Source organism: Talpa europaea, assembly GCF_964194135.1.
Source record: "Talpa europaea genome assembly, chromosome: 15".
Taxonomy (NCBI): Eukaryota; Metazoa; Chordata; class Mammalia; order Eulipotyphla; family Talpidae; genus Talpa; species Talpa europaea.
In genome coordinates, this window is record NC_140083.1 from 13315523 (window position 1) to 13337661 (window position 22139).

A 22139-nucleotide genomic window follows, 5' to 3' on the forward strand; every position below is an offset into this window, starting at 1 on the left:
TTCAAATACAGCCCAAGTCTGTATTGTAGGAGAAAAATATCATTTTTTTAAATTATTCTTCAGGTCGATAATTACATAAAAACATCATTTTCACTAATTCCTTAAAGTTCTTTTCAGGATCCTTTCCCATCAATGCCTCATCCCTGCTCTCATCTTCTGCCCTTTGTTTTAGCTGCCCTGTTGTCTAACATCACCAATCTTGTTCAGCTCTTCATTTTAAGAATTAGACAAATCTCTTCCTCCCCCAGATTCTTCTTGAAATTCACTGTGTGGAAAAACTAAGATTTTTCTTTGACCTGACAGACTTTTTCTGAACTACTCCCAGAAAATAAAATTCATTTATGTCACTCTTAAGATTCCTGCAACAGATTTATAGCAAAGAAATGAATTCATTGATTCAGCATGATGAATAAATTAGTATCCATCAACTATAAACAGTCATTAAATATACATATGAAACCCAGTTGAAATAAATCTTATGAGTCAATGATGAGAGCAGATTCATTCAATGATGACAGTAGATTATCAAACATGATGACTCGAGATGTCAAACTGTACACAAAATACACAAAAGTAGAAACAGTATTTAGCTGGTGATTTTAAAATTATGGATTTTTAATATTTAAAAATGTTAATTACATTTTCTTTATATAGAAAACACTCATGGTGAGTATAAGCATAAATTTCTAAATTTCCTAAATGTTGAGACTATGCGTCTATTTGCTCAGCCTATGTGTCCATTTGTGGGTGTTTCACCTGTGCCCAGAGGAACCCAGTGTGTCTATACTGACACTAAGGATTCTGAGGTTGAGAATCAGAAGTGGTGAAATTTTTTAGTTGTTTTCAAAAGCAGCATGTCTCTGACATTTCTATGCTCTTAAATCATTTTTCCATGAAGTCAAATTTCTTTCTAGAAAATTAACTGCTACCCTATGGGAGTGAACAATCCCCGGTATCCATGGGTTTAGCTGTCATCTGCTTGCAGCTGTCTCCAGAATTATGCACTGGAAAAAACACCAAAACCAAGTTGGTTTGCCTCATAAATAGGATTCTCTGGACATCAGTTTCCCCATCAATAAAATGAGGGTCTTACCTCACCCTGCTTTAAGATTTTAGACGCTCGCTCTTTCCATCCATGAGCTTAGACATAACTGTTGCCACTGGAGCTCTCAGGTCTTGCTCTAGCCTACCCTTACCCCACTGAGCGGAGGTTTCTGGGAGGGCCATGCTCAAATGTCTTTGTGCCCCATGTCTCTGCTTTGCATGTGGTGCGATTGATTTGCAGAATGACTGGCAAATTGGTCTCCACTTACAGAAAACATTTTTCCCTGTTTTGCCTTAGAAAAGGCCAGGAAGCAGGTTTCAAGCTCATCAAATAAAAGTTTTACTTCTCTAATTTTTCAGTCTAGTATCTTCAAAGACACTAAGTCCAGTGGCATTAGTATTTGGTGGAATTTTTTCAAGAGTCAGTTGTTTTCAGAAAGTAACTATTTTAACTTTCCGACTTGAATTTTACATGTGGCAAAGGCAGGAGTTACCTTCTGACTTGTTAGTGCTATTACTGAAGCTGCTTTTATTTCTCAGAAATGAGAATCTTGCAAACATGACTTTTTTTTTATTACCAGTTCTTTCTCCTTGTTATACTGTTAAAATATAAGTACATTTATATTTGAAATAAGAACAAATGCATCTAGTGACCCCATATCCAAGTTAAGACATAGAACATGGTCAGTGGCTTAAAAATGCCTCACTAACATTCTCAGACACCCCCAAAGATAATAGCTATTCTAGTTTTGTGACAATCGTCCTGTTTTTCTTTATAGTTACATTAACTTAGGTTTCCCAAATAAGATAATGCTTACTTTCATTTGCTTTCATATAAATGAGTCATTGTGTGTGCATTATGTTGTGATTGCATCTTTATTATGTGATATATTTTGGGGTTCTTAATTAGAATCTACTTTTCTACTTATCTGTTCCTGTTCTATTTACCTGTTCCTATTAATCATACTGATTAATTACTATAATTTCATACTATATTGAATGTAAGGCAAATCTCCATCTTGTTCTTCTTACTAAGTGTTTTGACTATTCTTCATTCTTTGTTCTTCTAGCCAATATTATTTTGGCCTCAGGTGCACAGAACTGTCTTAATAAAAACTCTATTAATTTTTATAATTAATCTTATCAGTGCATTCATTTTCTTTTATCTAATTTTTAGGTTTATATAATTCTTTAATTATATGAACACTCATAAATCTATGGAACCCAAATATTGAAATCACTAGTTTATCCCTTCCTCTGTGCTTCACCCATCTCCTTGCTTCCCTTACCTGAATTTAACTTTTACCATTAATGCATATTTATATATGTATACATACTTACTTTCATTTGCTGAATATTACAGTTTTGCTTGGTTTTGACACTGAAAAGGATGTTAAACTCTAGCCTTCTGAGGCTTGGGGTATTTTCAGTGTCAATGCTACTAAATGCTAGAAAACTTATCTATGCTGTTGCATGTGGCTGACTTATCACGCATAAAATAGACTCTAGTGTGAATATAGTTGCTTGATGTAGCACATATTTAGATCTGTACTCACAGGCTTGTATTTCTGTTTTCTTTTGTTTCTCTAGCCATGTAAGTACTTAAACACGAAGTTCAAATCTACCTTGTTTAGCAACTGCCCTTTGGGTAAAAGCTGCTGCAGTGCTTTGTGTACCACTCAGGGTTATGACTTTATTTTTACATTTTTTTCTTATTCTGGGAATTTTTTTTTTTAAATTCATAATTTTTTATTTCATTGACCACATTAAGTAAATAATGTCAGCTCCCTTAATCATTAATATTGTTGATTACATCACATTCGAGAGCAACTTGTAGATGAAATTTTTCTTATAATTTGAGAGCTCCTGACTTTTCCTGACTTTTGAGGGAAATCATCGTTAATATATAGTAAATCCTGTCTTTTTTTGTAGCCAATTTTAAAAAGCAAAGTTATAAGAGACCTCTCAGAAGCGGCCGTGTAATCATGTTTCCTGTGGGCTAGGCATGTGCTTTAGCCTACTAGGAGGTGGGGGATGTCTGCAAGTCAGAGTGTCTCACCCAGTGATTTGCACAGATCATCTCCAGTGAGCTGTAGAACACAGCTAAGACAAACCCCATTTACAAATGAGTAAATGAAGGCACAGATAGGCTGCATAACTTGCAGGGACTGCAGTCTCCTTCACAAGGTTAAGTTCTCTCCAAGCAGGAATGATCTGGAAGAGTGTGCCTAGGAGATAGTTATTAGGAACCTCAGTAAAGTGTCAGTGATGGGGGCCCCCCGAGGCAAACTGCAGGGGCCTTGGTGAGTCAGTGCAAGGGGAAGAAGGGAGTCAGGGAGCGGCTGTTTCTTGCAGCAAAGGGGTATTTGCAATTTCACAGATGTCTGCTATTTTGCCAGCCTGGAAGTGATTGCCAGTTAATACTTTTATGATTTTGATATCTTTAAAATATTACCTTAGCTGTTTGTATAGGCTTGAGGTCAGGAGCTGCCCCTGCTGCTACCAACTTGGAAACATGGTGTCTAAGTTGGTAGCAGCAGGGGCAGCTCCTGACCTCAAGCCTATACAAACAGCTAAGGTAATATTTTAAAGATATCAAAATCATAAAAGTATTAACTGGCAATCACTTCCAGGCTGGCAAAATAGCAGACATCACATGGTGTCTACATCACCCAAAGCTGTGATAGTGAAGGCAAAGATAAACAGCTGGGACTATATCAAATTAAAGAGCTTTTGCACAGCAAAAGAGACAATAACAAAAACAAAGAGAAACCCCACCAACTGGGAGAACATTTTTGCACCCAACACTAATGATAAAGGACTGATCACAAAAATCTGCAAAGAGCTGATGAGTCTCAACAACAACAAAGAAAATAATCCAGTCAAAAAATGGGCAGAAGAGCTTAAAAGAAACTTCTCTGAAGAGGAAATGCAAATGGCCAACAGGCATATGAAAAAATGTTCAACATCACTTGTCATCAGGGAAATGCAAATCAAAACTACCATGAGATACCATCTTACACCAGTGAGAATGGCACATATTAAAAAAACTAGCAACAACAAATGTTGGCGAGGGTGTGGAGAAAAAGGAACTCTTCTGCACTGTTGGTGGGAGTGCAAACAGGTCCAACCACTGTGGAAAGCTGTGTGGAGATTTCTGGACCTACTAAACATAGAGCTTCCATATGACCCAGCAATTCCACTCCTAGGTATTTACCCAAAGGACACAGAAACATCAATTCCAAAGAACACCTGCACCCCTATGTTTATAGCAGCACTGTTTACAATAGCTAAGCTTTGGAAACAACCCAAATGCCCAAAAATAGATGACTGGATCAAGAAGATGTGGTACATATATACCATGGAATATTACTCAGCATTCAAAAAAGATAAACACATGCAATTTGCTGCAACATGGATGGCGCTGGAAGGGATCATGCTCAGCGAAATAAGCCAAAAAGAAAAAGAAAAATACCGGATGGTCTCACTCATAGCAGGAATCTAGAAAACTTAAATAAGGGACCAGGAAAATGAATAACTATAAGAAAGTGAAAATCAAAATCAACAAAAAACTATGAACCAGAGACACTTTTAGGGGGGCGGGGGCGGGAGGGGAGGGATTGGGGTCAGAATGGGGGGCTGCAATTGTATGGGGAATATAACAATAAAATTTATTAAAAAAAAAAAAAAAAAAAAAAAAAGAAACATGGTGTCTAGTCCAGTCTCCGTGCTCCATGGTCCCTACCGGAAGCTGACTGTCCCTTGGTGATGGTGTACGCTCTGGTGGCGATGTCTTACTTCCTCATCACTATACAGTATTTATGATACTGTTGAACCTCCAAGTCTCTATGACTGATGAACACAGACATCAGAGGCCAGTAGCTTTCTTGGCCTACATATTCTGGGAATTTTTAAGATCTATTCCCTTGACAACTTTTAAATGTAAAATACATTATTATTAAATAGTCACCATGCTGCACATCACATCCATAGGACTTACTTAATGTGTAACTTCAAGTTTGTATCTTTTGACTTCATTCTTTCTGTCCGCCCCACCCCCCATCTCTGGCAACCATCAATTTTCTGTATCTGTGAGTTTGAGGGGTTTTTGCTAGATTCTGCATGTAAATAAGTTCACCTTTTCATGACTTATTTCACTTAGCATAATACCTTCTGGTTCATCCATGTTGTTGCAGATGGCAGTTTCCTTTTTTATGTCTGAATACTGCAGTCTGTACACATTCTGTACCACTTAAAGATGGGTTACCTTCTGCAAAATGTGTCATTAGGCTATTTTGGCATTGTGTAAATGCCTGAGTATAACTACATAAACCTAGGTGCTGGAGCCTGCTGCACACCTCCACTCCCTGGTATAGCCCGTTGGGCCCACTATTGTATATGTGGTCCATTGTTGACTGAATCGTTAAGTGATTATCATAATGATAATCATATATACCATGACATCTTTATCCAGTCCCCCATTAATAGACACCTATGTTGTTTCCATGTATTGGCTACTATAAATAATGCTGCAATGAATATGGGGGTGCAGAGACCTTTTCAAATTAGTGTTTTTGTTTCCTTCAGATAAATATCCAGAAATGGGATCACATAAATAATTCTGTGTTTATGCTTTTGGCGAACCACCATACCGTTTCCCATAGTGGTTGCATAAAATTATATTTTCATGAACTCTGTAGAAGGTTTCACTTTTCTACACATCCTCACTAACACTTGCTCATCCATGTCTTTTAATAGTAGCCACTGTAACAGCTGTGGTTAGCATCTTACTGTAGTTTTGATTTACATTTCTGATTAGTGATGTGGAACACCTGTACGTGTTGGCCATCTATGTATCTCCTTCTTGAGAAAATATATTAAGTTCTTGGCCCATTTTTGAGTTCTACTACCTTTTTCTATTGAGTTATATATTTTGGATACTAGCCCTTTCATAGATGGATCATTTGCAAATATCCCATTTGGTAGGTTATCTTTTCATTTTGTTGATAGTTTCCATGGCTGCACAGTTTTAGAGTTTGATATATAGTCATATCACCTAATGTTTTCATCAACAATGAACCAAAAATATGGGTGGTCCTAGTAGACTATATCTCATAAAATCTAGGTGTGTAATTATACTGATATTCATACAATGGTGAAATTGTATAACGTGCTTCTCAGATGTATCTCTGTTGCTAACTGATGCAAGACTATATAGTCTGGTTTGTTTCTGCTTTTGTTGCCTTTGCTTCTGGTGTGAAATCCAAATTGTCCTCTTTTTCATCGTATATTATTGGCTCCATTATAAATTCACCACACATGTGAGGTTATTTCTGGGCTTTCTAGTATATTGACCATTGTTGTATTTTTTTAATATTTTATTTTATATAATTCTTACATCATTTTTCATTTTTGCACAATGTATGCATTTTCATTTTGGTTATATTCCCCAAATAATTGCACTCCCCCCTATTTTGACCCTAATCCTTCCTCTCCCCACCCTTCCCCCCACTACCAGTAGTGTGTCTCTGGTTTATAGTTGCTTGTTGATTTTGATTTTTACTTTGTATTAGTCTTTTTCCTAGTTCCTTTTTTTTTATGCCAACACCATAATGTTCTGATTGCTATAGTTCTGTATATTTTGTTTAAAATCCAGACTAATCATACTTCTGGACTTGTTATTCTTTTGAAATTTCCAGCTACTCATGGACTTTTGTGATTCCCTATAAATTTTAGGATTGTTTTTCTATTTCTGTGATAAAGGCCAGTGGCATTTTAATAGTGATTGCATTGAATCTGTAGATAACTTAGGTAGTATGTATATTTTAACAATATTAATTCTTCTAAACATGAGCACAAACTATCCATTTATTTCATCAGTGTCATAGTTTTCAGAGCACATGTATTTTACATTTTTGGTTAAATTATTTTTTTTTAAAGATTTATTTATTTATTTATACAAGCACTGGGTACAGTCAGAAGCATGGGAGGGTGAGAAAAATCACCAAGGCCAGAGTGGGGAACAGACCAGGCAGACTGACGAAATACACTGCTGAGGGGAGCAGCGGGTGGCAGGTGAGGTCTACACACCATGTGGGACCCTCGCCGGCAGCTGGGGATCGAACCAGTGCTGCAGAGGCTGTGGGCAGCTTCACAGCCCAGCGTTCAACAGCTGCACCACCGGGGAGGCCTGTTGGAGGCGGCCACCCCACGTAGTGAGCAGAAGGGCCTTGACCCGAGTCCCTAAGGCATGTGAAAACACATGTGTCTCGGAGGAAAACCTCTGAGTGACAGGACTTGGTGATGAGAGCCTGGAAAGTGACCTGCATGGAGTCGGGCTTCTACATCTCCACAGTCTGAGAATAACAAAATGGAGAGACCCTGTGCAGTGAGCAGAAGGGCCTTGACCTGAGTCCCTAAGGCATGTGAAAACACATGCGTCTCGGAGGAAAACCTCTGGGTGACAGGACTTGGTGTTGAGAGCCTGGAAGTGAACTGTGTACATCTCCACAGTTTGAGAACAACAAAATAATGAGCGAACTTCCCAGCCTCTGGCTAGGAGGCGATAAAATTATGTGTGTGAGAACTAACCACCTGGTACCCTACTGTCTGAAGTAAATAGATAATAGTAAGAAAATAGACTAATCATTCATACGTGTTATCATTATGTGGTATGCTTTGATGTTACACCTGCTGCAATTAAAATAGTATATTATGAGCACTAAGACAATAAAGATTTACTGCATGCTGGACATGACAGTCCCCCATATCTGATTTTCCTCCCCGTCGTGTCCCAGGTTTGAACTCACTAGAAGTCCACAGAGGCCCTCCTATGTCTTTTCATGCAATTGTAAATGGAATTGCTTTCTTAATTTCTCTGATAACTTAGACATGAAATAGATTGATTTTTGCATCCTTCAAGTTTATGAATTTTTCAGTAGTTCCAACAGTTGTGTGTGTGTGTAGTCTATGGTTTTCTATATATTACATCTGCAAGAATGTTACTTTTCCAATTTGGATGCCTTTTATTTTTTTTCCCTGACTAATGTAGTTAGAGATAAATGTTTTGATTTTTTTATCTTTGAATATGTTAACTGTGGTTTGTCATGACCTTGTTATGTAGAATGAAGGTATACTTACATACTGAGTTATTATAAATGGATGGTGAATTTTGTCTAATGTTTGTCTATTTTGATGACAATACGATTATTATCCCTTAGAAAATGTGCTGTATTACACTGATTTATTTGCTCATATTAAAACATCCATCCCTGGAATGAATCCACTTGATCCTGGTATATGAGGCTTTTATTGTATTGTTGATTTTTGGTTTGCTTATATATATATATTTTTTGTCTCTGTTCATCAGGGATATTGGTATATAATTCTTTTCTTCCTGAACTGTTCTTGTTTTAGTATCCCAGTAAAGCTAGCCTTGTAAAATGAGTTTGGAAATGTTAACTTAGTTTTGGGGAGAGCTTGAGGAGAACTGGTATTAAGTCTCCTTTCAATGTTGGGAAGAATTCACCAGCGAGGTCACCTGGCCTAGAACTTTTGTTTGTAGAGTTTTTCTGATTACTCACTCTGTTGCTGTTTTAGTTAGTGCACTCTGTATTGTACTCTCTGTGGGGGTAACTGGTTAAGAACTGTTTCTTTTGCTTCAGATGTGTGGGACCCACAGACACAATTCCTACAAACATAATCAAGGGGCATCTCCAGCATGGCACTGTAAAAAACTGGGACACCAAAGTATGCCTATGTTGCATGGTGGTGTCTACAGACTACAACTGAAAGCTTGAAGTAAATCTGAATATTTTTTATTGAAATGAAATTATTTTAGGGACGTTAAGAAAAATGGGTAAACAAGACAATAATATATCAATAGTCCCATTCAGAAATTCTGGGATATACTCATGTTATTATTATGTGGGAGAAACAGGAAGAATTATGCCAGGAAGCAAAAAAAAGGCTTTGAATTTTATCTTATTTGATTACAAGTTTTAAATGCCAGCAGTGGGCATTTTATTTTAAACCATTTCATGCTTGGCATCCTCTATTTAAACAATGCTGGTAAATGATTTGATGTATGAAATAGCCTGGAGAAGCAAGTGAATTTCTACTAAAGAAAGCATGAGTTGTTGCTTGATTGGTCATTCCCCAACCAGGTGCTGGTACTGAATTATATTCCAGCCAATCTTTCCCCTCATTTAACTTGTTCCTCCACACGCTATCTCATGAGAGCCTGACAGGGGGACTCAGTAACTCGTTGCAGTGACACCCTTCAAACACTCAAAGAACAGGAGCCCCCAGCCTGCTCTCCTGTCCCTTTGGAATGGCCCTCGCCCATTGGGTGTTTACACCTCTACTCTGCACATGGCAAGCAGATAGTGTCATTTGTTCTGGCCGGCTAAGGCTGACTCTGCTCTCTTGGTTAGTTTCCTAGGTGGGCACTAAGTAAATAAATCCAGGTTCTATGGGTCCCAACAGGTTCTATGACTTAGGCCACGTCTCAGAAAGGGCCAAGAAATTACATCATCATAGATCAAGTGGGTAAGAGATTATTTTTTTTATAAGGAGGATTATCTGCTTTTGGTTCAAAGAAATTTTAAAATTACTATCCGTAGGAATATTTATTCATGCCATAAAGAACTCTGTTGGAGCCTCACTGCCAGGGTCACACGTAGAAGAGTGTGAGAGCCACATCCTTGGGGTACCTCTGGTTAACAAAACCCCCTGAAAGAATACTGTGATGGAAGTTTGGAGCCTTGGGTTCTACCTCTAGGTTTATTGCATCTCTTTAGACAAATCAATTACCATCTCTGGTCCTTAGCTCCCCCTTATGTAAAATGAGAGGTAGAAGTGATAATTACCAAGGTCCCTAAGTCAAAGGGTTTAGGATTCTGTGGCTGGCCTGCCTCATGCTCTTGTTGTAGGGACAGCATAAAATACTTTGGGATAGCCACTAACTGTTTATACATGAAATACTGTATTAAGAGATGCCATTGGAACTTGGATTCAACAATTGTACACCATGATCCATTGAGCATTTAGTGAAATGGTCTTATCTGTCAGTTAGGATAATCTCTGCTTGTTTAGAAGGTTGATGTGATTATTAAATGAAACAACAGTTCCTAGTATAGAGTAGGTGCTCAATAAATTTTCATTCCCATATTATTGTATAGATACACATCAAGAGACATAATAGGATTAATTTCCTCTTAAAGACTGAAGAGAGAAAGAGCAAGTGTGTGCTACAGAGGTTCAGTCATAGACCCTGACACAGGTTGGGGCCCTTTGTTCACATATGAGTTGATCAGCATTGGGAAATATGATATTATGTAGTGTTGGCAAGAGAGAGGATGCAAAATAAAGACACTTGCTTTCACTCAAGTCACTGAGGGATTTTTAGTCTCCAAGTACCTGGACCAACCTGTATAAGTCCTGGCCACATATTTTTAGGTTTTCCCCTTAAAACCAGTGGTTTACAACTTTGCCTGCACCTGGGTTTTTAATAATACCAATGTTCCTATCTGCCCCCCACCCCGATTTCATTGGACTAGGCCATGTCTTAGGTAAGAAGAGACTTAAAAATCCCCCAGAGGATTTTAATGCATAGTCTCACAGAACCACTGCTTTAAACCCACTGTCAGAAAGGGCCTAGTGAGCAAGTTCTACCCATAACAGAGCCAGCCCAACTCAGGGTAAGCGCGCCGTGGTCACCTGCAGTACTTGAGCGGAATCCCCGAGAACTCACTGCCGTCAGATTCGGGCTCTGATCGGTTCTCAAAGTCAGAAATTCGAAATACAGACAAGCTGGCATTCACGTAGCCAACCATGCACCTAGAAGGAAAAACAAATACCATCATTCGAACACTGACCACCTCCACTACAATCAGTTCACTAAAAACCCCTACTTCTTACAAGTCCCTGCAGTGGTAAACAACATTCACAGGTCATGCCTTGTCATAAACATCTAGTTGGGGTACACGGAAAAGTCCAGGGCATGTTGAATCAGGAACAGGTCACTTCTTCTGTTGTAGCCCTTCTTGTGCAGAATCTCATCCCCCCACTGCCTTCTACACTTCAGTGTAACAGGTAAAAGACAGCACAGCATGAGTAGCAAAATTTCAATGTAAGTCACTGCTTTCATTGATGAGACACAGTCCTTCATTTCTGAACATCTACACTTCCTCATAATGCCCTGACCATAATGTGACTATGATCCCCTCCCAGCTACCATCCTGTAGACTGCATTCCCTGCACCTCATGCCTCTATCAGGCTAGCTTTTCTGTTAGGAATTCCTGTTCATCTTTTCTAAGTAGAAATGGTGTTTGTCCCTCCAGTGCCAACTGAAATGCTGCTCCTTCCAGGAGGCTGCCTTAATTCCCCCAATCAAAAACTCATTTTGTTCTCTCAATGGTGCCACTATACTTACTTGGCAATTACAGCTTGCACTAGAGGTGGCTGCATCTGTGGGCACCTACTCCTTGCACTGTGTGGTTTTTGTTTGGAGCATAGGTGTCATGTTTCTGAGTCTTCATAGTGGAAAAGGAATAAAACTATTGCTTCAACTCCTGGGTTTCCCAGGGATAAGTTGCCTGAGGACAAGACTTTCACTCTGTACCGGGAGTCAGTGTATTACCATACGGAACACTTGGACTTTAATCACATTTTAACTTGGCTTTCTTTCTAGTCATGTAATCTTGGCAATTTTTTTTAACTTCTTTAAGTGACAAAAGTGTCCATCTCATAGGGTCATTGTGAAGATTAAGTGAAATGATATATATGTAAAATAACACAGGGCTCATATAAACCAATGGCTTTGTCATGACCTTAAAGACATGAACCAAGAAGGATCATTTGTCAGGTTGCTGATGGGTGAAATAAATGATCACTGGGTGTGTCACTGATTGATGGAACAATTTTATAGTATGCATCATCAGTTTAACTTTATAAAATCTCTCTCTGATGTCTGCTCAAAGGTGATTCTAGTTCTCTCTTCTCTTTTTTAAAGGGTTCCTGTGAAGATACCCTGAAAAAAGTGACTTCATTTTGTGAACAATCTTCCAGGAATCAACTCAGGTAGGCTAAAGTTGAAAAGAAAGAATGTCATTAAGAGGAAAGGTTAAAAACACTTGAAAAATTCTTGTGTACCCACTGTATGGAGAATATTGCCGCAAAGTACAATATTCCTTTCATGGACAGATCTGGCTGGAACTTGACAATGTCTTTCCTACTATGCCTCTGAAGACCTTGGCAAGCAGCCATGATCGTAGAGAGACTGTAATTGGAAGGCACAGCCAGGAATAACTGAAGCATACAGGTCTAAGGACAAGGGCCATGGGAACTAAATGAACCTGCACTTGTGAGTGAAATTCTCATCCATAGAGCAGCCAGAAGAAGCGGAGAAAATAGTAATAAGGAGGTTTTGAGGTAGCAGGGAGTTTCAGAGAAAGGTTATTGGGTTGAGTACTTTTAATTTAGGGTCAATTTAAGTTGAAATATGGCATTTCCACAGCCTATTAAAGCATCGTTTAAGTGGGTTTTGTCTCTGATTGCACATACTATCCCCAAAGCCTCTGACATTCTAAAATTTGCTGCTGCTGCTCACCAATGAGGTAAGTCATTTCTAAAGCGTTTCTAAATTGGAAAAAGACAAACTTGAAAAGGACAATAGAGCGGCTGGTGGGGCAGAAAATAAGATTCATGAAGAAACACATACAATTATAAATACTTGAAAACAAGAAAAATGAGCAATGGATTCAAAGAGAAAAGGTAGATCTATAAATATTGAAAGTGGCAGGTTTTCTCTACACACACCCAGCCCCACCACACACCCCCTCCCAGGAGAGCTCTACAAAATGGAATGTTGGAGGTTATTTGATACTTTTAATCATCATGAACAGTCTTAATTCTGAAGTGTTGATTCACTACCAACTACACATAAATGTTCCCGCTTTCCCCCTAAAACAGCAGAGGTTTTGTCATATGTGGAGTAGGGAGAAAAGTGAAATAGCCATTGGAATTTAAACCCCAGGGAGATTCCTCTTTGATGAGTCAGGTAACTACATATTGGCAATGGCCCTGACGGCTGTGGGGCTCTGGGTGGAGGGTACTAGGAGGTTAGGGTTTGTGTGGGCTCCAAGTTACTGGAGTTTGATTAGCCTTGATTCTGGATTTAACCTCTTTGTCAAATGCAAAACATCTGTGAAAGTGGTTTGAACAAAGGCAGGCTCTTTTTTTTTTTTTTTTTTTTTTTTTAGGCTAAGCAAGCAGAGAATGTTGACAACAGTTGCAATTAGAGAGAAATGCATGAAGAGTACAACATAAGTCTTTAAATCTCTCTTTAAATGGGATGCTCACTTACAGTTGCTAGATAATTAGTTTAATGGCCACATGGTTATTGCATTAAAGAACTCCATAGACGCCTGTTCCAATAGCTGGATGGTGAGCTTAATCACATTTGATCATCCATGCCTTAGAGTATTTATGGAGGATTTATAATGAAATTGGACCTAGGCCAAATGTCAAGATTACAACTGACTTGATTTGGTAGCATTTTACTTCTTGAGGCTAATCAAAATCCAGTGACTACAGAGAAGGAATTAGTTTGGCTGGCTCAGAATGAGCGGGCAGGGTTGCTTGTACGAGCAGGCAATGGCTCATCTGGGATAAATGCTGAGATCCTGAGAGAACCCTATGATGCTAAAACACACCCAACTCTGACCTACAGACATCTAAATCCCACAGTGAGCATTTTATTATTTTGACTTTAGCCAAACAGGGATTTTTCCCCCATTAATATCATTAAGACTTATTTTCCCCCAAAGGTGTAGGGCTCATATAATTTTGCCTAGGATCTATCTGACCAAAAATATAGGATCCTGACATTGGGAATCACTGAGTGATAGCACAGAACTGAGAGCTAGGGAGGTTTAATTAATCAGGTCAATAGCCAGGAAAGAATCATTCCCTTATTCCACAGCTAATTATTAAATGCCTACCATGTCTGCACATTTCCCACGTAGAACATGGAGCCTACAGATAACAACACAAGGGGAATTAGACTGTAATTGTCACTTTACAAACTCAAAAATGCCATAAGTATACACTATATCATGCACCACTCTTTTTGCCACAGGCATTCGCTTACCACACATTTCTGAATTCATAGGGGGCAGGGAGGGGCAAATGAGCCATTGCTGCTCTCACATTGGATTCTGTTTAAGATTTGTATGACCTCTACCCTGTCTATAGATCTTTGGCTTAAAGTTATATCACAATTCCACCTTCCCCCCTATAGGCTTTCTGGTTTAAGATTTGTGTCCACTTAGCTATGGAATAAGTGAATGATCCTCTACTCCAATGTAGAGGCTTCTGCCTGTCTGTCCAACACCACACAAGGGCTATGAACTAGAAATTTCGTGATAGATTTTATTCCAAACTTACTTTTGTCCGGCTTCTCCTTGGCCTGCACATGGTCCATACTTATAAGCATACACCAGGCGAGGGATAAAATCCGATGTTATCGCGATCACAAATGCATTTGTGATAACAGAGAGAATGCCAATGCCTTCAAGAATGCCATACCAAATTCCTGTTCAAAGAGAAGTGTCATGTTAGTTCCAGACATAATGGAAGAGGCAACAAGTATGAAAACAACTGATAAACCCATTTTCTTTTTTTTTTTTAAGATTTATTTATTTATTTATACAAGCACTGGGTACAGTCAGAAGCGTGGGAGGGTGAGAGAATTCACCAGAGCCAGAGTGGGGAGCAGAGCAGGCAGAAGGACCGAAGTACACTGCTGAGGGGAGCAGCGGGCGGCAGGAGAGGTCTGCGCGCCATGTGGGACCCTCCTCTGGTGGCTGGGGAGCAGCCGGGGATCGAACTGGCGCCACAGAGGCTGCAGGCAGCTTCGCAACCCAGCGCTCAACCGCTGCACCACCGGGGAAGCACGATAAACCCATTTTCAATAGTCCTTTCCATGGGTCCTTTGATCTTCCCCAATACTGACATTTGAAAACCAGGAACAAAAATTTGTACTTATAAATACCTTAACACTGATGGGTTATTTGTGGTAGTGTCATTGCTCAGGATTTAAAAACTCAGGTCAGACACATGGCGGAATCCTAGTCACTATAAGCACACCAAAACTGACGAGATTGGCACATGCACCAGACTGGAGCTCCTTGGGGTATAGGCTGGACCCCTCCAGTTCACTGCTGTGTGCCGAGGGCTGATGTATGGACTTGGGCTAGATGCTCATTGAATGTATTTTTCAAATGGAGATTAAAAGATCACACTCTGACTGAGCACCTGTCTGCTCCGCTCTAAGCATTGGATGCGAAAGGAATTAAGTCTTTGGTCTCAGACAACGAGAGGGTGCATCTGATTCACCTCATCTCCTAGTCAAAGCCCAAAAGACTTCTTTAAGAAAACTATCACAGGACTCAGACAAACATTCAGGAAAGAATAAAGCCAGGTAAACAAATGGAATATCTACTTCAAAAAAGGAAACCAGGGATGATACTAAGATTTGTATGATTTTAAAGTCTTAAATAGAAATAGCCAAAGTGACATCTTATTAAAGCACAAATTCTCTAGCACTGGAAATTACAAATATTCAAATAGGGAATGTTACTTCTTATTTAGTAGTATTTTTTTTTTTTACTAGAATTAGAGGAGTCATCTTACATGGAAACCACAAGTAAAAGTCTAACACTTTTTTTTTCCACTTTATCCATCAGATGATAATCTTTTAAACACATCCAAATCAAGCTTACCTATGTCTTTGGCCCGTGAAGCTAAAGGTCGCCTCCACTGGGTGACAAACTTGTAAGCATCAAGTCGAATTTCAATTATGTTATTCAGTAAGGCCAGAAGTGGTGCTAGAGGAAAAGCTGCCACAAATATAGTTGTGAATCCAAACTGAAGAACTAAAATAGAATGAAAAGGAACAGAGCATTGGTTTTCGAAAGAATAAAACTCTAAATGTGTCATTGTCTTCACACACATCTTTCCTAATATAGACACATAGGGAACTTATCTTCCAGAAAAATGGCCAGAACACTGGAAAGAGAGGCCCTCCCTGGGCCTGCAAGCAATGGCATCTGGGAGTAATGGTCATACCTAGAGTCCAGATCTTGTTTTCTATATATCATACCCTAGTAAAAAGGACCCAATGCTCTTTGGAGAAATGTTTGATTCCAGAGCTATGGTAAAGAAAATACAAGATGGGCCTGGACTATCTGTGATGACAGAAAGATAGGAAGTTATGGGGATACATCACTAGAACACATAGCAAACTTTGAATCTAGGTCCGTCCTGATATATAACAGAGTGCTCTATGTCCTTATATAATGACCTTCTTTGTCGTGTTACATTTTTTGTCTTGAAGATCTATCCCTGCTTGCTTTTGGCTTCTGCATGCATAGCTTCTTCATCCCTTCACTTTGAACTGATGTCTTTAGAGCTGAGTCTCCTGTAGGCAGCAAATACTGATTGGATGGATTAAAAAAAAAAAAGACCCATCTGTCACTCTGTGCTTTGTAAATTCAATCTATTTATACTTAGTGATTATTGTAAGGACTTGGTACATCTTATCGCTTGACTTCTGGTTTTGTGGTTCCCTTGTTTCTGTCTACTTCTGTAAATTGGTCATTTTCCATGGAGAAAGGCTCAGCCTTTCCTTTGTTTTATATACGTACCTAGATTTTTGCTTTGTGGCTGCCCTGAAGCTCACCTAAAACATCTCATAGATAAAATAGTTCATTTTATGCCAATAGCAACTGATCTGCATTCACCTATCAAGGTTCCATATCTATCCTTTTACTTTATGCCTTTTACATTTTTTGTATGATTTACCTCTTTATGCTATGAATTTTTAACAAATTATAGTAGCTATCCTTTTTTATTCCTTTCCTTGAGTCTTTATAGTTAAGGGGTTCATACATCATTCTAATATATATAGAATTCTAAAAAGTTCCATCTTTTCACCTCTAGCAGCATGTGGTATACTTTCAGACTAATAACACTGCAATCTTATTTTTTCAGAAGTCTAAAGACCTGAAGACTCAGAAAATAGACCCTTTTATTGGCACACTGACAACTACACTTCCACAAGTTTTCTTATTTTTGATTCAAGTTGGGCTCCAATTAAAATGCATCTATCTAGCATATTAATCCTTACCAGTGCCTAGATGTACTTTTCACGAGGCGCTGGTGACTGGGGGGAGCAGGGTAGTACTTGGGGTAAGAGACAAAAAATATATGACTAGAGGAAAGATGGGTGTATATCAAATAGAAACTGCCTATTCTATAATTTTGTTTTAAGTGCACATTCTGGAAATACTACACAGAAGTGAAGTTCAAAGTTCTACATGTAAAAAAGTAGAAGAATTTTACAAACAGGATGTTGCATAGAAGTCAATTGCAAAAGCATATGTATTATGTAATTCAATTTATTTGAAGATTAAGAAAGGCAACATTAATCTCTGGTGTTCAAAGTCAGGAAAAGGGTTAGTGGCAGGGTAAAGGGATAAAGGAGCCTTCGCTGAGATGGATAATACTCTTTCTTGAGCTAGCTCACAAAATGGGAAATACTTTTGGTAAAGAGCCAGAAATTTAACATTTCTGTTACGACTACCCGACTGCAATGTAGTATAGGTATGGGAGGCTATAAAGTATAGACTCCTTTTTTTTCCCTAATCCAAAGATTTATTTCCCTGGCATCCTATCTGAATATTTTTAAAGTATGGTTCTATGTTCTAACTTTCCTTTTTACTGCTTTATGAAGTTATGTATTTACTGTGTGTAGTGCAGTTTACTATAGAAAATATGTAAATAGGTGGGTACAGTTATGTATCAATAAAAATAGCAGATTGGATTTGGTCTGTGGGCAGTAGTTTGTCAATCTTTCAGCTACATAGATTGGTCATATTTGTGTGTAACATTCATTGTTCTTGACATTTACGATTTACATATTTCTGTCACTATGTGTTATACCTCATTGAAGAAAAGAAAAATTTAAAACAGGGAAGTCAGGCTTCACTTGTCTACTTGTGATACTTTGAGATTTCTTTCTACAAAGATACTGCAATACTTTGAAAACAACTATTTCTATCCACATAAAAGCTGTTCAAGCACCAACATCGTTCATTTCCTTCTTAATGGTCTCTTCTCCCATAAAGAGACCTCGAAGTGGTTATTTCTCTTAATGAATTCCCTTTATTAAGTTTTATTATTAATGCCCAAATTGATTTCTTTGAGTCTATCATTCCGCCAGTCTATAATTGAAACTCTAAAAACATCAATAGATACTTAGGACCTAAGCCATCTAAGAAACATTAAGCATCATTCTACTCATCTTAATTTTCAAATTTACCCCAAAAGAACTTTTTTTAAGTAGTACATCTTGCTTCTCCCTCCACCCACTTCTTAAAAACCCTACAAACTCAATATATATTTAGCTCGATACAATGGCTAAAAGATTTTACTAACTCTCCCCACCCCCCAGCAGACGACAGGAAAATAATGATATAGATAACATGTACCAAGTGCACACTATGAGCCAGACACTGTTCTAAGATGTTTCCATACATTAACTCCTTTGCCACTCAAAGATTCTATGCAGTGGCTATTCTTAGCACAGTGTAAGCACTTCTAGCTTCTTGCCAGCCCTACTCTCAAAGAAATGACCACCTCTCCTATGCATACCCAGCTGATTCAGACTGCAGCATCTATGAGCTGCCTTTCTTCCCTCCTATCTTTGTATTATTTGAAAGCTGGGACTGTGTCTTATTCCTTCTTGTACTTTTAGCACCCAGCATAGTGTCTGCCTGTCCATAACATGGCCCAATGCATGCCTGCTGGCTGCATGAATCCACCAATCACTCCATGAGGGATAACTTGGTGTGTTGAGTTAATTAACTGAATTAACCACCCCATTCAATTATAGAATGGCAGAATGATAGACTCGAAGACATCAACTTTGGCATTAATAATAAAACTTAATAAAGGGAATTCACCAAGTTACCAACCTCAGTTTTTGTCTTAATGGGGCAGGGCCCAATGTCAGGAACAGTTTGAGTCACTAGGCTTTGGTACCATCTCTAGGGATCAAACTTCCTAAAAACAAGACTCTTCTCTTTACATTTAGCTCAACCTCCATTTCCCGTCTCCCCCACCCCAATATACCACCAGCCTTGATGATGGAGGGTGTATGTTCAGTAGAAAATATCTAAAGATTTAGGAACTGCACTTATGATGAATAGGTAAAGTAGAATTTCATACTCATTTCTAAGTATTCGTCAAAGAGTCCGTAGGCATTCATCGGCTGGAGGTTGTAGTCCTTTTCCCATTGTGGGAAACTGATTTTCCTTTCAGGACCATGTTCTTGTCGAACTTTTCTTCTAGTCCACCAATTCTGAATTAACCTGCACAACAAGATCCATTTTTAAAAAAAGGATGTGTATAAGGCTTAAAATAAAGAGGAGTTAGGCTATAGAACCATGTTAAAAAACAAATTTAGGACAAGCTGCCAAGGAAATAAAGTCTTGGATTAGGAACAAAATAACCGTGGAAGTGATATTTCAGTCATCAGTATTTGCAAGTGAACAGAATAATTGATAAACTTACTCATGAAACTGTCATGCTCAAAGTACTTCTGAGTGTTGGGGAGCGGACTGATCCCCTAGTGCAAGGTATTCACATATCTGGGTAGAGAGAAAGATGGCCTAGCTGCCTAACTTGGGACCTATGAGCAGTCTTACCAGGGGGATGCTGACCTATACCATGATTTGAGGGGCTAGAAAATCTATAAACTCATGAAACACTTCCTCTCTTCACACACCGAAGGCTGAAGATCCACAACTGGACTTGCCTCCTTTTAACTTGTGTTCGACAGGGGCTCTGACGCCCAGAAAAATGCATTTCACACCATGAGGTCAGCACGTTAATCCTTACTATTCAGGAGTGTATCTTATAATAGGGAACAGGGCTGAGAAATTGGCATTGGGTCAGGTCTATGTGCTGTAGGGCACAAGGAAAATATTGACAGGTATCTGGGAGTAGAAATGCCAAAAAAACCACAAGTAAAATAAAGGACATAAGAGGATAGATATCAAAGACAAACTCTTCCTGCTTTATAATTTGGTGCATAATAGTGAAGCTTAAATATGATTCCCTTGATGTCTGATATTTTGATAAGTGAAGGTTTATACCTTAAAGTACAGTATAATGCTAATTTTTAAATTTTATCCTTTAAGTTTGCTGGAAAGCATCAAACATGGGGTGTGCATTTATTAAAGATAAATCAAAGAATATAAAATTATTTGCATTAGTCTGACAGGGAGCTAGGAGATGACTTTTTATTTAAATATTTTATATAATTCTTACATCTTTTTTCATCTTTGCACAATGTGTGCATTTTCATTTTGGTTATATTCTCCATACAATTGCACCACCCCCTTATTTTGACTCTAGTCCTTCCTTTCCCAGCCCCTCCCACCCCCATAGTGTGTCTCTGGTTTATAGTTGCTTGTTGATTTTGATTTTTACTTTGTATTGATTAGTCTTTTTCCTGGTCTCTTATTTAGGTTTTCTAGATTCCTGCTATGAGAGAGACTATCCGGTATTTTTCTTTTTCTTTCTGACTTATTTAGGAGGTGACTTTTCAAAGGGAACCAAGTTCTAGCTAATCTTCCTGGCTGAGTGGTCCTCCCCGGAACCAGGAGTTTCTCTATGGAGACACCAAGCTAACGTGGAAACTAGAAAGGGTGGGACAGAAACAGAAGTGTGGATGATGTGTGCCCCTTTATAACTTAACTGAGCAAACATAGCATATCCCAAGGTTATCCTTACAAAGGTGATAATTTTTGGCTTCTATTATTAACACAAACTGTTATCAGGTAAAATTTTTACTAGTTAAGGTACATTAACTTACAAACACTCTGGTTTCTTTTCTAAACCCCCAACTTCCTTCCAGGAGTTTTTTTTTTTTTTTTTTGGTAGTTAAAAATAATTTACCCTTCCTGATTTATTGAGGGGTGAGGAGTGGAGGTTTTGTAACTGTCATAACGAGAGATTTGTTTGCAGTGCAAGAGCTGAGAGGGTCAGAGACATCAGAAACTGCCCTGCAAGTAGCTTGAAGTGATATTTACGGGTCCATATTTCTTATGAATATTCACCTGCATTTGTGCAACTTGCACTAAATCTTCCAAAAGCACCATGTTTATTTTTTCCCTGACTGTCTTTGAATACTTAGTTCCAGGGATGCACACCAGCTTAACTGCTGCGTCTGCAATCTTATCTTACTTGCCACACCTAGAAAAGCCAATGCTGTCTCGCCACTATAAAATCTAAGGTACTTACGGGTAGCCAAGTTCCATGAAATTGTTCCAGGTCTGCTTTAGCACCATTATAATACCCATTTGCATACAGAGATCAATAAGGCATCCACTAGGGTGGCACTGCGTGGTAAGCAAACACAGAAATTCAAGAATCAATGGAGAGGAAGAAAGGGCGTCTGCTTTTTCATCTGCACAAAGTTGCCCTATGTCTGTTTCATGGAAACAAGGAATGAGCGAGTACAGACCTCTTCCAGTCTCCACCTGTTTATCAGCCTCAAGTAGGCACCTGGGTGTCCTGTAAATCTTCAACACAGAGAGAAAAAGAAACCATTAGCATCCTGTAGGTCTGTCAGTGAATATTATAATCAGCTTAGCACAGCCTCCAACAAAAATTAATGGGATGGTAGGTCTGGGAATTAGGAAACTTTCCAGCTGTCATAACCGTAACTTCTTGGAGGAAGATACCACCTCTGACCATTGCTTGATGTGGCTTTTATATTTTTCTGGTGAATATCAAGCCTTCTGGCCTGTGTATGCAAACCATTTGACCAAAATTCCATGTGGAAACAGCTAGGAACTGAGGACGGGCTGCTGAATCCCTTTCACCAAAAACCAACCCACTGGCCTTTTTCCCCTGGTTCTCGCTTCTGCAGAAACTTTTCCTGGAGCGACAAGCCCCTCCAAACACTGGGGCCTCTCCAAAGCCTGTAACTGCTGATGTCATAGCTGCCCCATTTCCTCTG

General features: G+C 38.8%; 1 protein-coding gene across 2 annotated transcripts in view; it reads right to left on the reverse strand.

Moving 5' to 3' along the window:
- The window catches only part of ANO4 (anoctamin 4), a gene marked incomplete at both ends in the record, with an annotated part of 292388 nt that overhangs the window by 4113 nt on the left and 266136 nt on the right, over positions 1–22139 (reverse strand). For both annotated transcript variants that reach the window (XM_084255593.1, XM_084255594.1), the window contains 6 exons: positions 10765–10884; positions 14495–14642; positions 15832–15984; positions 19340–19482; positions 21419–21516; positions 21642–21699. In XM_084255593.1, coding sequence (XP_084111719.1) covers positions 10765–10884; positions 14495–14642; positions 15832–15984; positions 19340–19482; positions 21419–21516; positions 21642–21699 — 720 coding nt within the window. The remainder of the gene's footprint in view (positions 1–10764; positions 10885–14494; positions 14643–15831; positions 15985–19339; positions 19483–21418; positions 21517–21641; positions 21700–22139) is intronic.